The 13,590-nt window shown below is 48.2% G+C and overlaps 1 protein-coding gene and 1 pseudogene across 1 annotated transcript in view; both read right to left on the bottom strand.

Moving 5' to 3' along the window:
- Neurl1 (neuralized E3 ubiquitin protein ligase 1) overlaps positions 1-6,613 on the bottom strand; it is a 93,631-nt gene extending 87,018 nt beyond the window's left edge. The window contains exon 1 of the mRNA XM_008845689.3: positions 5,918-6,613. Coding sequence (XP_008843911.1) covers positions 5,918-5,999 — 82 coding nt within the window. The 5' untranslated portion in view covers positions 6,000-6,613. The remainder of the gene's footprint in view (positions 1-5,917) is intronic.
- LOC103744073 lies at positions 6,591-11,238 on the bottom strand (annotated as a pseudogene).
- Positions 11,239-13,590: the final 2,352 nt, after the last annotated feature.

Below are 13,590 nucleotides of genomic sequence, written 5' to 3'. Positions count from 1 at the left end.
CTATATAGTGAGTTTCAGGACAGCTGGGGCTATAGGGAGACCCTGTCTCAAAAAAACAAAAAAAGAGGAGAGGAAGAATTTAAAGGGAGGAAAAGAGAACAAGGGAGGATAATGAAATATATGTGGCACAAAAGCAGAAGGCAAAGGAGTGGGTAGGCTAGGGCAGTGTAGGGTCAATTAAGACCAAAGTATAGTGTTATACAATGCATGAAAATGTCATAATGAAATCAAATATTTTGCATGCTAACCTAAAGAAAGTAAGGTTTTTTTATTTTTATTTTAGGTCATTGGTCTTTTTGAGACAGGGTCTCCCTGTAGCCCCAGCTGTCCTGGATTCACTATGGAGACCAAGCTGGCCTTGAACTCACAGAGATCCTCCTGCCTCTGCCTCCCGAGTGCTGGGATTAAAGGCGTCCGCCACCACGCCCGGCTATTTTTACATTTTTATGTGTATGAGTGTATTGCCTGCATGTAGACATAAAATAAAAATAATTTCATTTTTTAAAATTTTATTTATTATTTTTATATTTTATGTGCATGTATGTATTGCCTGCATTCCTTCCTCCAAGCCTTGACCCTGCACACCCAGGAATTCCATTTCATCCCTTGCCATCCACTTCCTGTAGTTCACCTCCCCACCTCACCCCTTCCTCCCACCCCCTGCTCCTGCCCAGCTCAAACCCTTCCCTGACATCCCATCTCTGACTTCCCCACACTCGCCTGGGACTTCAACAGCTCAATTATGCCAGCATGTGGCTTCACTCACTCCCTTCTACCTTTCCAAGAACTTCAGCACATGAAAGCCCAAGAGGACTAGAGAATTCACCTTTGAGTCCAACACACCGCAGCTCCTCAGGCACTGTCAAGGTCCTAAGGCCAGAGCTACACTTGCCTTCCCCTGCGTGCTCCCAGATCCATGCTCTCTGACCCAGAGGGGATTACTGGCAGTCTGTCTCCAGAAAGAAAACCGAAGTCTACCCGTGAGAGGAGAAAGCAAGCCCACTTCACATCTGCCTGATAGACAGGCCAATCTGTCATTTTCCCACTATGGCACGTCCCCACCAGCTGTTTTAATTAAAATGGTAAAGAATCAATAGAATTGCAGTAGAAGGGGAAGATAAAGGGAGCCAGGACCTCCAAGCCCTTTCTAGATAGGCATTGCTAAGATCATAGCTGGGTTCCGAGTGAGTGCAGCTAGAATCATGCTCCCTGGGGTCAACACAATTAGAATAGAATTCCAGGTGACCACTGATCCACCAGAAGAGACTCCTAGGGCAGTGCTGACAGCAGTAGAGAGGAATTTGGAGTTAACACTAAGCAGTTGCAGAATAAAAGTGATAACTTTCTATGAATTTTGTTTTTTAGGGGTTTTGTTTTGGTTTGGTTTTAACTTATGTGTATGTGTTTGCACTTGTGTGGGGTACCCACAGAGGCCAGAAGAGGCCAGATCTCCTGGAGGTAGAGTTACAAGTGGTTGTGAGCCACCTTATATGGGTGCTAGGGATCAAACTTCAGTCCCCTGAAAGAGTAGCAAGGGCTCTAATTACTGAGCCACCTCTCCAGTCCCCAGAGGTGATAACTTTCTTAGGGTATGCAGGTGGGAACAGGTCCCTAGAACTCAGGCTGAAGAGATATCCAGCGACCTGCTTTTATGAGTTCTCCAGGTCTCTGTCTCTGTCTCTCCTTCCTCCTTCCTCTCTTCCTCCTTCCTCCTTCCCTTCCTTCCTTCCTTTCTTTTGAACAAAGTTTCACTATGTAGCCCAGCCTGGCCTCAAACTCACAATGCCCTGGCTTCAGCCTCCAAAAAGCTGGGTTTTCAGGTGTGAGCCACCAGACATGTGGCTAAGCATGGGGGACTCCCTCCCCTATCCCCCCCTGCCTCTGAAAAAGACCCTAGCCACGAAGAACACAGGTTCTCACAATCCTAAAGGTTAGGTAAAAAGAAGTGCAGTTCCTGAGGAATTCTCTAGGCTTTCACAGAGCCAGGGAAGGAAGAGGATCTCTTTTAGGGGGATAGGCTATATTGAACAATTGAGGTCACCTTGGCAGCTCCCAGCAAATGCCTTCCCCTGAAGGAGCTCAGTTTGACCCCTCAACTGATCCACTAAGTAGTTTGGGTAAATCACTATTCTTTTCCCTCTCTTGTAAAGTAAGAAGTTGACCTGAATGATGTTCAAGAAGAAACTGTATTCATTGCTCAGAAACAGTCTTTACATATGCCAACACAAACTACTTATTTATTTGTTTGTTTGTTTATTTAGCAGTACTGGGAACTGAACCCAGGGTTTCACACATATTAGGTAAGCACTCTACCACTGAGTTATATCCTCACCCATGACAGGTTGTTTATGATCATAAAAATAAAACTTTTACAGGTAAATGGATGAAACTGAAAAAATTATACTGAGGCAACCCAGACACAGAAAAATAAACACCACATGTTCTCCCTCATATGTGGATCCTAGCTTTAAATCACTCTAATTTTGTGTATTCAACTTAGAGTTCCTGTAGAGACTAGAAATCTAGAAAGAGGCCATTGGGAGGGAGGTGCTTTAAGGGACAGTAGATAGTAGATATAGGTAATATGAACACAGAGGGAGAATACCAGGGGTGAAAAGGTTTAAATAGGGAGTGGGTAGGGGGATAAGGAAGGTGAGGGAACAGTGGGAAGGATCAACCAAAAAAAGAGGGTATGAAAAAGACATATGAAAACCTACAATCTTGTAACCCAACTTTTTAAAATAAGTTGGGGGAGAGATATCATCTGGGAAAACCTTGTTGAAGCTATAGGTTATAAAACAAAACCCCAGTGCCAAGAGTGGACTATCTCCTTATGAGCTGTTGACCAGGGAGGCCCTAGAGGCCCCCAAAACAATTCAACCTCCTGCCATTCCTCTTAGTTGCCCACCAGAGCTAGATGGATGCCCTTACTGCTGAAGACACCACACACCTTGGTTGCATGCTATAGAGAAATGAAGCTAGAACTGAGCCGGAAGCCTCTTCTCTGCGGGTTAGCTTTCAGAGTGTTGAAAGGTGCTATGCAAACTTCTGGGGGTGGGGGGGGAAGAAATCAACAGTCTTACCCAGCTGTGAATTCCTATAAACTATACCAACCTGCCAGGCAAGAAGTGCCCACTTGTGCAATAGTGGCACAACTGTTATAGAGATAACCACTCTCTGTTTGAATTTGAGGCCCATTCCATAGATGAGAATCTTTGCCTAGGACTATAAACCTGCTCAGAAGCCCAAGGCCAAGAAGGTCATAGGACCTAGGGGTCCTGTTGTTTAGCTACATTGGCATAGTGTTGACCCACCTTTTAAATATGTATGTTTATGCCCAGCACTCTCAGCTTTAATCAGAGAAGCCTCTCTTCCCAGTGAACTGTGAAGGCAGAGACTTATGGCTACACAAGATGCTGAGAATAACTGATGGTTGTGAGCACGGCCCTAAATAAGACACTTAGACCATCCCCTCCAGGGCTCAGAGAACACTTCAAGAGAGAAGGCAGAAAGACTATAAGAGCCACAAGATAAAGCAGGGCTGTGAAATTCCATCTTCTGGGGCAGTACACAGTCACTGCAACCACAAACTCTCAACAACTTCTGATGACTGTACTGGGTCTGCCCAAGAATGGGCCCATTGGCAGCCAGGCAAGGATGGAGGAAGGATTCCTCTCCCTGCTGAACCATTTCCTATGGTTAGACTCAGGAAAAGGGGGAGATGTTGCCTTCAGTGGTGTGCCCACTACTTAATCTGACCAGACTGCAGTGCATAGTCCCAATCCAATGATCACACAGTTGGCCCTGGTTAAATTACATGAATTACACAACAAAACCAAAGTCATAAATGTGGAAAAGGGACAGGTAGAGAGGAGAAAGGGTTCATAAGGATGGGAAGGAGATTAAAAAGGTGGAGGAGTGACCAGAATGGACTATCTACATGTATAAAACTATCAAAGAACTAACTTAATAGAAAATAACACTGTTTATTGCCTGCAGTTTAGAAAAGAAAATGTAAATAAGAAAAAGAAATCTCATTGATTCATTACCCAGAAGATACCACTGTTCAACTTTTATAAACTTTCCCTCTGGGCTTTTGTTTTGTGATTGTTGCTTTTTCTTTCCATTCATATAACTGCCTTTTGATAAAAGGGGAGTCAGACAGTCTTTATAATTTTGTATAGTGTTCTTATGCTGTGAGCATTTCCCCCAAGTCATCGGACAGTCTTTGGAAATATAATTTATTTTATTTTATTTATTATTTTCATTTTATGTGTATGTGTGTATTGCCTGCATGTAGGTAAGTGCACCCATGTCGTGCAACGCCTGCAGAGGTCAGAGAGGCTGTTGGAGCCCCTGGAACTGGAGTTATGGACGGTTGTTACCTGCCATGTGGGTGCTGGGATTCAAACCCGGGTCTTCTGCAAGAATAACCAGTGTTCTTAACCGCTGAGCCATCTCTCCAGCCCCAGAAATATAATTTCAATGACTGCAGGTATCCACTGCACATACCATGAGTCCTAGGCATTTAGTTTATTTTCCTAGTATAAATAATATTGCCATGAACATCCTAGCCGAATGCTGTAACTCCATTTCCTTATAGTCAGCTCCTCTATAGGGAATTATGAGGTCAATGAAGATGATTTTAAAAGAGCCTGGACATGTATCACCATATTAATTTCCATAAAACCAACCCAGACCCACTGATCTTTCTGAGAACAGTGGGAGCTGAAGTTCTGAACAGTAGATTTAGAGTATAGGACAGTGGTCCCACCTGTCATCCCTTCTCCATCTTGAAGTTAACTGTCTAGGGAGAAGAAGAGACAGAATTCCAAGTCTGAAGATTAGGTTCCGAAGTCTGCCTCTGGCTCTAGAACCAGAAACAAGCATCAGTTTCCCTCACCTGTAAAATGGGAATGATTTGTTCTGCTCTGCTGACAACCAGGTTTCTGTGCTCACGGAAAAGATGTCTGTGAAATTCTTTAAAAAACACCAATGCGTTGGGTTAAAGGACACTACTATTACCCTAAGTTATATCCTGGGAGACTGAGGAAGTGTTTTGTTTTTTAAAAGCCCCAGGGCTTTTAGCTATCAACATGCCCCAGGAATAAGTGCAGCTGGCTCTGACAATGACAAAAAAAATCAGCTTCCCAGAGGGAATTAGCTGAGTCCAAGGGCTTGGAAGAACCCGGCAGCATCTTTCAAAGGTCAGAGACGTGTTAGAAGCTAGAAGGCCTGGGGCTGAGCCTAGGGTCCCCCAGAGGGTACTTGCGTGAATGGAGGGACATAGAGAGCAAATCTTCCTGGTAAATGTCCCTGCATCTCAAGGCAACCAATCGCTTTTTCTAGGTTTCAGCCAGATATCTGTCTTCGAGTGAACTAAAAAAACCAAGCTGATTTGGTATATGCAAAAAGTCAACCACTGCAGGGGACCCCAGGCGCAGGCCATCAGCCTCCTGCCCCTAGTCCTGGACTGTGAGACCCTCTACTTGAAAATGCAACTAGTGTTTCAATCCGGATCTCCCGGCCCTCGGCAAATGAAAAGGAGACCACAATGATTCCTCTGGGAAGCTCAGCTAGAGAGCCTGGGTTTCCCTCCACACTCCTGTATCCAGCCAACAAATGCCTTTCCTCACTTCTTAATGCTGCCTGGTACCATGGTCTGAGGGGGCTCCAGCGACGTTGCCAGGGCAAACAGGGAGAACTGCGCAGACCCCACCGACCGCCATCCTCTCCCATGTCCACCAGCAGCACCAGCAGCCGTTGCCCAAGCCCAACCTTCCCGGCCAGCTGCTCCTCTCCTGCTCTCCAAATGCACACAACAGGTGGCACTTGCCGGTCCTCCCAAGCCGCACCTCTCCCCACATCACCACCTGCGCCCCAGCTCTCCAGCTGTGCCCCGGCCGGCGAAGCCTACCTTTGAGGTTCTGGGGGTGGCCCCGCGGCGCCCGGCTCTGGTTTCCTCGCTGTAGAGAGGAGATACTGAAGTTGTTACCCATGGCATCGGTCCCCCGAGGGGTGCAGCTCCGCGGAGGGGTAGGCGAGGCTGGCCGGGCGCCGAGCAAAGGTGTTCAAGTGTGTGCGCGCGCGCGAGTGCGCGCCGCCGGGGGAGGGACCTGGCTGAGCTGCGGCCCGGGGCGGGCGCTTTGCTGCCTCGGGCTCTCCGGGGACTTCAAGATCCTGGATCCCCCGGTCCTGCCTGCCGCTGGGGTTCTCGCTGCACTCGACTACCGGGCTCCCATGCCCCACGCTCCGGGCGGCCGGGCCCCTGGGCCCCGGGTTGCAGCGCGTGCCGCTAGGCTCTTCCTGGCGCTGGCGCTCGGGCTTCGGCTGGTGGTGGGCGGTGCGGCGGCAGCGCGCTCCCTGTAGGCCATAGAGTCGGGGCTGCTCGGCGGCCGGCTCGATCCCCGCCCGCGGGGACGGCCTGGCGGCGGCGACAACACGCGTGGCGCCCTCCCGCCAGCGGTGTGCATGTGCGGGGCGCGGTGCTCCGTCTCCCTCCCACTCGCCTCCCCCCCCACGCCCTAGCGGTCGCCAGGACTCCCGGGCTCCGGTTGTTATGGTGACAGCTGCGCGGGTGAATGAGCGTCTTAGTGACTCGCGGCCGCCCGCTTGGCCAGATGTGGCCCCGGGACACGCCGCATTCCCGGTGGCCATAAGTTCTGGACGCGGGGGGTCGGGGCGCAGCGTAGCTGGGGGTCCGGGCCCCACATGCCTGGAGGCATGACATCGGGAACAGATTGAGGCTCCAGAGGATCGGCGTTTTCCTGCCGTGGGACAGTTGAGCTTGAAAACCAGAGGATCCGGACCGCCAAAACATTAAGGGCCTCGGATGACAGGACAGGCCGAGGTAGCACTATTGTAGTTTTCCTAGCCCCAGGCACAGGGCCTGGCACAGGGTAAAAAGCTCAGGAGCTAGTGGGTGATGGAACAAAACAATTAAGATAAGAACGCCAGCACCTCCCCTTCGGTCATCAGAAACTCCCAAGCAGAACTCCAGTCAACTATTTCTTGACTAATAGCACCTGACTTTGCATGCACAAGACCAGAGAACCACAAGGCCAGAACCAAGCTGAGGGGACAGAGCTCAGGCACAAACCACCAAAGAACTACCTGTCAGCTATAATACTAAGAGATTAGGGAAGGAAAGGTGTGGCCTATGGCAGTCAGTGGTGGCTTCCCGGAGGAAGGGGGCTTCTGCAAGTGACCTTCCATCAGTGTAAACTAGTACTGCCATCCAGAAGCCTACAGGAGAAGACCAGGGAGTCATTCTCTTATCTGGATATAGAGCATCTTTTTCACACAATATGTCAGGGGCAAAAGATGCTCCACTGCACCCTCACCAGCCTTCCTGGTGATCCCTTACTCTCTGATCCGGCTTCAGCAACTGTGATCCAGAGTCTAAGAAGACATGAGTGGGAGGAATGGGTATCTCATCCTTTCTCTTCTGGAAGTTTCTTCCTATAAGACTCCATAGGATGGCTTCTCAATGTTCAGGCACAGAACACATCCTAGTCTTCCCTGAGCATCCCAACTAATGATTCCCTGCCACTCTCCCCGTCAGTTTCTGTATGATTATCCTATTTTCTTTGTATGAATTTTCTTTTGGTCTTTTTTTTTTTTGACATGGTCTCACTAGTCCCAGCCAGCTTGAATCTCACTATGTAGATCAGACTGGCCTCCATCTCACAGAGATCTGCCTGCCTCTGCCTCCCAAGGCCTGGGATTAAAGGCACCACTCCTAGTGTCTGAATTTTCTTAAAAGTAACCTTTCTGACTTGTTTAGTTTCTGTCCCCATCTCCCACTGAAGAATAAGCTTGGTTAGGGGAGAGTTCAGGTCAGTCACATTCCCCATTCTGTCTCTAGGCCCTTGGGCAGGCACATGACAGATTCTCAGAACTATTTGTACAATGAAAGGGTCACCTGCCTGCCAGCAGAATTCTACTGCAATCCTTGGGAATTGAGCTTTCTGAATCACCCTTTAGTCCCCTCCCCTGCCCTCTATTTGCATCCATTTCCAATCATCACACCCTTAAATGCCAGAGACTCCAGGCAAACTAGAAATATCTGTGAAAGGTGCATCCTGGGATTTGGAAAAGACAGCCAGACTTCCACCCCCAGCCACCAGTCTCTGGGATGCCTGGGGTCATGTGTTAGTAAGCCACAGAATGGTCAGGGGCTAGTGTCTTATTTATGGACAGTGTCCTCCCAACACTCACTCCCCCTCCACTGATGACTCATAGGACAGAAATTTATGGGCTCTACACACTTACACATTAGCACACACCTCTACACTACACAAGTGAACTTACTATGCAGTGTGAACATTCCTATACAGAGAGAGAGAGAGAGAGAGAGAGAGAGAGAAAGCTCTCTCCTGAAACCTTCTAAAATGAAATCACTGTGAGCAACTGGGGAGATCAGGCATTTTATGAATCAGAATAAATATGTGGACTCTGTAGAGAGGAGACTAATTCCCTGGAGTATATGTGAAGTGCAAGGTTCTTGCTGGGATTTGCAGACAATGGCTGAAGAGTCCGTCTGAGAATAACCCCACTTCTGTGGTTATTCCTGGGAAGCTGAGCTTCTGGGGCCTGGGTAGGGGGCTGAGAGTGGATCTAAGGCCTCAGACATAAATGATAGCAGGAGGTTGTAGGACCCACACAAGCCTAAACCTAGGCTATGAGCAAAGCAAGAGACGAATGTCAAAGGGAAGGGAGAGGGAAGGAGGGAAGGAGGGAGGGCCAGCGGTAAGAGCTCACTTGAGAGTCCAGAAGCAGCCAGAAGGCTCTGCTGCTCACAGTAGCCTGAACTCCAAAAGAAAGTGAGGCAGTTTCAGGGGGCTGAGGGTGGTCCCAACACATCCCTGACTCAAGAGGTTGAAAAGTTTATGGGAGAATGATAGGGTTGGACCAGGCTGAGGCAAGGAAGCAACTCCTGGTGTGAATGTGAAAGAGTTTCCCTAGCCATGTAGGTGCCACACAGAATGCCAACACTCTGGCACAAGCCCCAGGGTAGGACCACTGAGTGTCACCCCCAGGCTCCTCCCTAGCCTCACCTTGGTCTTTCTGGGAAGTCCAGTATTGTGGGAAAGGACACTACTGTTAAATGTCTACTGGATGAAGGTCTGTGGCCGTACAAGGACCTAGAGAGAAAAGATGTGGCTGCATGGGACCCAGAGAAGCTAAGAGTGACTTCTAAGAGTCCTGTGCTCCAGAAACGCTTTCCTGGCAGGAACTGCTGGTAGACCAAGTTCAAAGAATCAAAGAGCACCAGCAGCCTTCCTTCCCAGGACATGAGACAGAATCCCGGACATGGGACATCCCTCCGCCAAGGCAGCTGCCAGGCAACAAGAAGGTAGCTTAGCCCTATCCTGGAAAGGAGGAGGGAGAAGAGACCTACAGGGAGATTGGGGCTGGATGAAGTCATCGTTTGGGTGGCTTCAGTGAAGCTATTAATACCCACAAGGTGGTGCCCAAGCACCTGTCACCGTAGCAACCCCTCTCCCAGAAGTATAGATTGAGGGCAGGTTCAGAGGGGGTGGGTGCCAGTGTGTATGTGTGTGTGCATGTATACTTGTGTTCTTGTGTGTTCATGCAGGGATGTTGTTAGTGCTCATACCAACTTGTAGAGCAAGGGGGGACCCCAGACAGAGACCTAAGGAGGGACCAGGATTTCATCAAAAGCAGCTCTGGGAAACTCCCTCTCCCTTTCCTTCACACTGTTATCTTACCCTCTGACTGCTCTCTCTTCTTCCAACTCTCCCCCTCCCCTCTCCCTCTCTCCCTCCCCCTCCCCCTCCTACCCCTCTCCTCTCCCTCTCCTTTTCATCCCTCCCCTTCTCCTCCTCTACCACCATCTGGGTTACTCTCATCCCTTTCTTGCTTACTCCCCACACTCCCACCCACCTAAATTTAAATACTGAAGTCCTTTATCAGTCACATTAATAAAACAGCAGAATATTTAACTGAGAATCTGCTTTCTTTCTTGCCTGAGCTCCAGGATACTGAGTCCAGAAGTAGCCACAAGGATAGCTCCCACCAGGCAGACAAAAGCGAGGTTCATTCAAGCCAGGCTGGACTCCTATGGCTTATTCCCAGGTACTTTGTGATTGAGCTTCATTCACTGCTGCCTAACTATTGAACAGTAACTAGAGCTGGGAAGATGGTTCAGTCGGCAAAGTGCTTGCCATGCAAGCATAAGAAGCTGAGCTCCATCCCTAGCACCCATGTGAAAAAAGCTGGGTACAAAGTGCATGCCCGTAACCCCAGCATGCACAAGCACAGGTGGCTTGCTGTGAGATTTGAGGTTACACTGGTCTACATAGTGAGTTCCAGGCCAGCTGGGACTATAGGGAGACCCTGTCTGAAAAAAACAGGGGGCTAGAGAGATGGCTCAGCAGTTAAGAGCACTGACTGCTCTTACAGAGGACCCAGGTTCGGTTCCTAGTACCCACATAGTGACTAACCACCATCCATAACTCCAGTTCTAGGGGAACCAATGCCCTCTTCAGACCTCTGCAAGCATTGCATGACACTGGTGCACTTACATATATGCAGGCAATACACTCATACACATTAAAAAAGAAAAAGAAAAATTAACATGGGGGAGTGCTGGAGAGATGGCTCAATGGTTGAGCTGCTCTTGCAGAGGATCCTGGTTTGGTTTCCAGCACCCACATAGTGGCAAATAACCATCTGTAACTCCAGCTCCAGGGAACCCAACACCCAACACAGGCATTTCACAACACAGGTGCACTTGCAGGCAATGTACTCATAAAATAAAAATTTAAAAAAACCTAAAGTGGAGAGTTGATTGAGGGAAACAATTGGGAAGACCAAGTCCTCAAGAATGGCATCATGCACAGCAGTAGAGTGCAGCTTCTGGGACGCTTTTGCTTTTTGTTTCGTAGGGCTCTTTCGAGTTGGCTTAGGCAGGATCCTCCTCTCAGCAATGAAGACTACGTGCTTCATGCTGAACTTTTTCTTCAATTCACATACTAGGCGGACTTGGATTTTCTGGAAAGATTTCAGTTGAGGAACTGGGACAAAAATTATGAATGCTTTCCGTCCACCACCAACTTCAATTTCCTTGGCTGCAGTGATGTTGAGTTCCTGCAGCTGTGCCTTGAGGTCCACGTTCATTTCTAGCTTGAGCAGAGCCTGGGAGATGCCCAACTCGAACTTGTCCGGCTTCTCACTGCTGGGCTTCACCATCTTGGCACTCGAGCTAAACATGGCTAAAGACGAGCAACGTTTCTTACAAGCACCATGGGGAAACCTATTCTCTGTTTCTGTGTACTGTAATCTAGCTCCCCATGTCCTGGGCTGAATTGAGGGTTGAACACACAATGGGCTTCATTAGATGCTGATCATGGAGCTGGGCAGTTGGCTGAGCTAGTCTCTTTAGTCACATCCCCCAAACATAAACCGTAATATTACACATCGATATCTTTATCATCTGCTACTATACAAATGAAGTACACACCAAATGGACAGATTTTTTAAAGGGATCCTCTTGCCTCTTCACACACTCAGAGTGATAAGTTTGAAACATGTGCACCAGAATCATGCACAGGGTGTTGGGAGGAGACAGGGAGGGTACTAAAATCAGAACCTCAGGCTTCCCACTAGATCCTGGCTCAGCAGACTATGACACAGGTCACTTCCTGTCACACCTTGGGGAACTGCTCCATATGGCCACATGTTCTGGTGGGAAGGATGAGATTTTAAGTAGGTTACAGGCTTCCCTAGGGACAAGGGACATCACATGGGGGACCAGGCCAGTCTCTGCTGCCACCTCAGCAGGACCAGTCACATGTAAGGTAGGACAGGAGGTAGCTATGCTGGAGACTTGCCCCTTTACAAGGCAGATCCTGGGTCAAAAATCAATGGTAGGATCTTTATGGATCCATGTACTCTTCTCTTTAGGGTCAATTCCATCAGTTCAAAAGTACTGAAATATGCCACACCCCCATGAAATGTCATTTTCTCACCGTATACATTTTGAAAAGAAATGGGTTACAAGCGAGTCATTGAATTTACAACAGGTTTTATTCCTAAGCAATCATGCATGTGTTGCATTTCTTGCCAAGTAAGAAAAACCACAGTCTTCAAGAATAATGAAATCTTTATGAGTGCTACTTTTAATGACTAATGAAGTTGACATAATGTCGAGTTTCACAGGCATTTAAGTCAACATTTCTTAATTTTGATTTCAAAGTTTTCTTTTCATAACTTGGAGTCAGCAATTCCACCCCATCCCCAGGCTCAAGGAGACCCTCAAAAGGTCCATTGGCCTAAATACTGGGTCTATGGTACCCAAAGACAAACTCCAGACCTGAATCTGGGCTTTTCCATTGCATCTGAACAGGCAGGTGGAGGGCCCTATTAGAAAAGAAAGGAAAATGCCCCCATCTGAGAAATGTGTAGTGACCTTAAGGCCCAGCTTCCACTGATCCTCCTCCCAGGACTACTCACTCAAATAATTACAGCAAGTGGCACTTATAAAGCACTTACTCTTTTGCTCTGAGCCTTGGCCTGAGTACTACCGATGTGATGCGTTAGTTCACTCAAGTCTGGAATCAATCATGGGCGCTACATACTGTTGTTGTTGCTTTTGTTCTTCATCCCATTGCACAAATGAGCATCTCAAGCCTAGGGGAAGCAAGGTTATCTGCCTGGGTGCTGATAACCAAAGTGCTGCTGAGTTACACTTCTAGGATGTCTGAGTTCAAATCCCTGTGATACAGGACCTGTGTCTGGCTGGGATTCCTTTAAGCCTCCAGCCTGAGGGAGACGCCTCACTGTGTTCCTGAACCAGCCGCTTCCTGCTTCATAGATCCTCAAGACTCCCAAGGCTCTTTAGCCAGAGAGAAGCCAGCTGCTAATGAATACAAACTAGAGACAGAGACAACACTGAAAGCAAAGAAAGATGGCTGGAATGGGTACAATATCCAACATTCTGTTTCTCCCACAGATAATTTAAATTCTTTATTTTATTTTTATTTTATTTGTATGAGAATATTGCCTGCGTGTATATAAGTGCACCCATGTTGTACAGTGCCCACAGAGGACAGAGGAGGGTGTGGGATCTCCAAGAACTAGAGTTACAGACAGTTGTTATCCACCTTGTGGGTGTTGGGATTCAAACCCGGGTCTTTTGCAAGAATAGCCAGTGCTCTTAACTGCTGAGCCATCTCTCCAGGCCTGGCTCATAATTTAAACTACTTGTACTTGGCAAGCAAGCCTTCCAAGAATGTCACAAAGACCAGGCAGGGAATCATAAAAGGAAAGTATGATAAATATGACTGCATAAAAGATAGAACCCTTTCATGGCAAATGTTGAAAGACAACAGGGGTCTGGAGGCACCTCTCCAGTTAGCCAATAGCGTTAAAGCAGACCACATGGTCTTCATCCTAACACCCAGAGGGTATGAGCTACTGCTGCTCCAGAAGGTACCAGAGGTGCACCCAAAGGTGTCTCAAGGGGCCCTCCATTAATAAAGCAAGAGGGCAGAGCCCACCTGCCATACCATCCCACCCTCCGCCCCCTCCCCTTTCATTTCAAGTTCTCTCCGTCCACCACTA

The sequence above is a fragment of the Nannospalax galili genome, unplaced genomic scaffold (assembly GCF_000622305.1).
Source record: "Nannospalax galili isolate Female #2095 unplaced genomic scaffold, S.galili_v1.0 scaffold161, whole genome shotgun sequence".
Lineage (NCBI taxonomy): Eukaryota > Metazoa > Chordata > Mammalia > Rodentia > Spalacidae > Nannospalax > Nannospalax galili.
The sequence above is the reverse complement of the archived record's forward strand: the minus strand, read 5'-3'. Positions and strand labels throughout refer to the sequence as shown.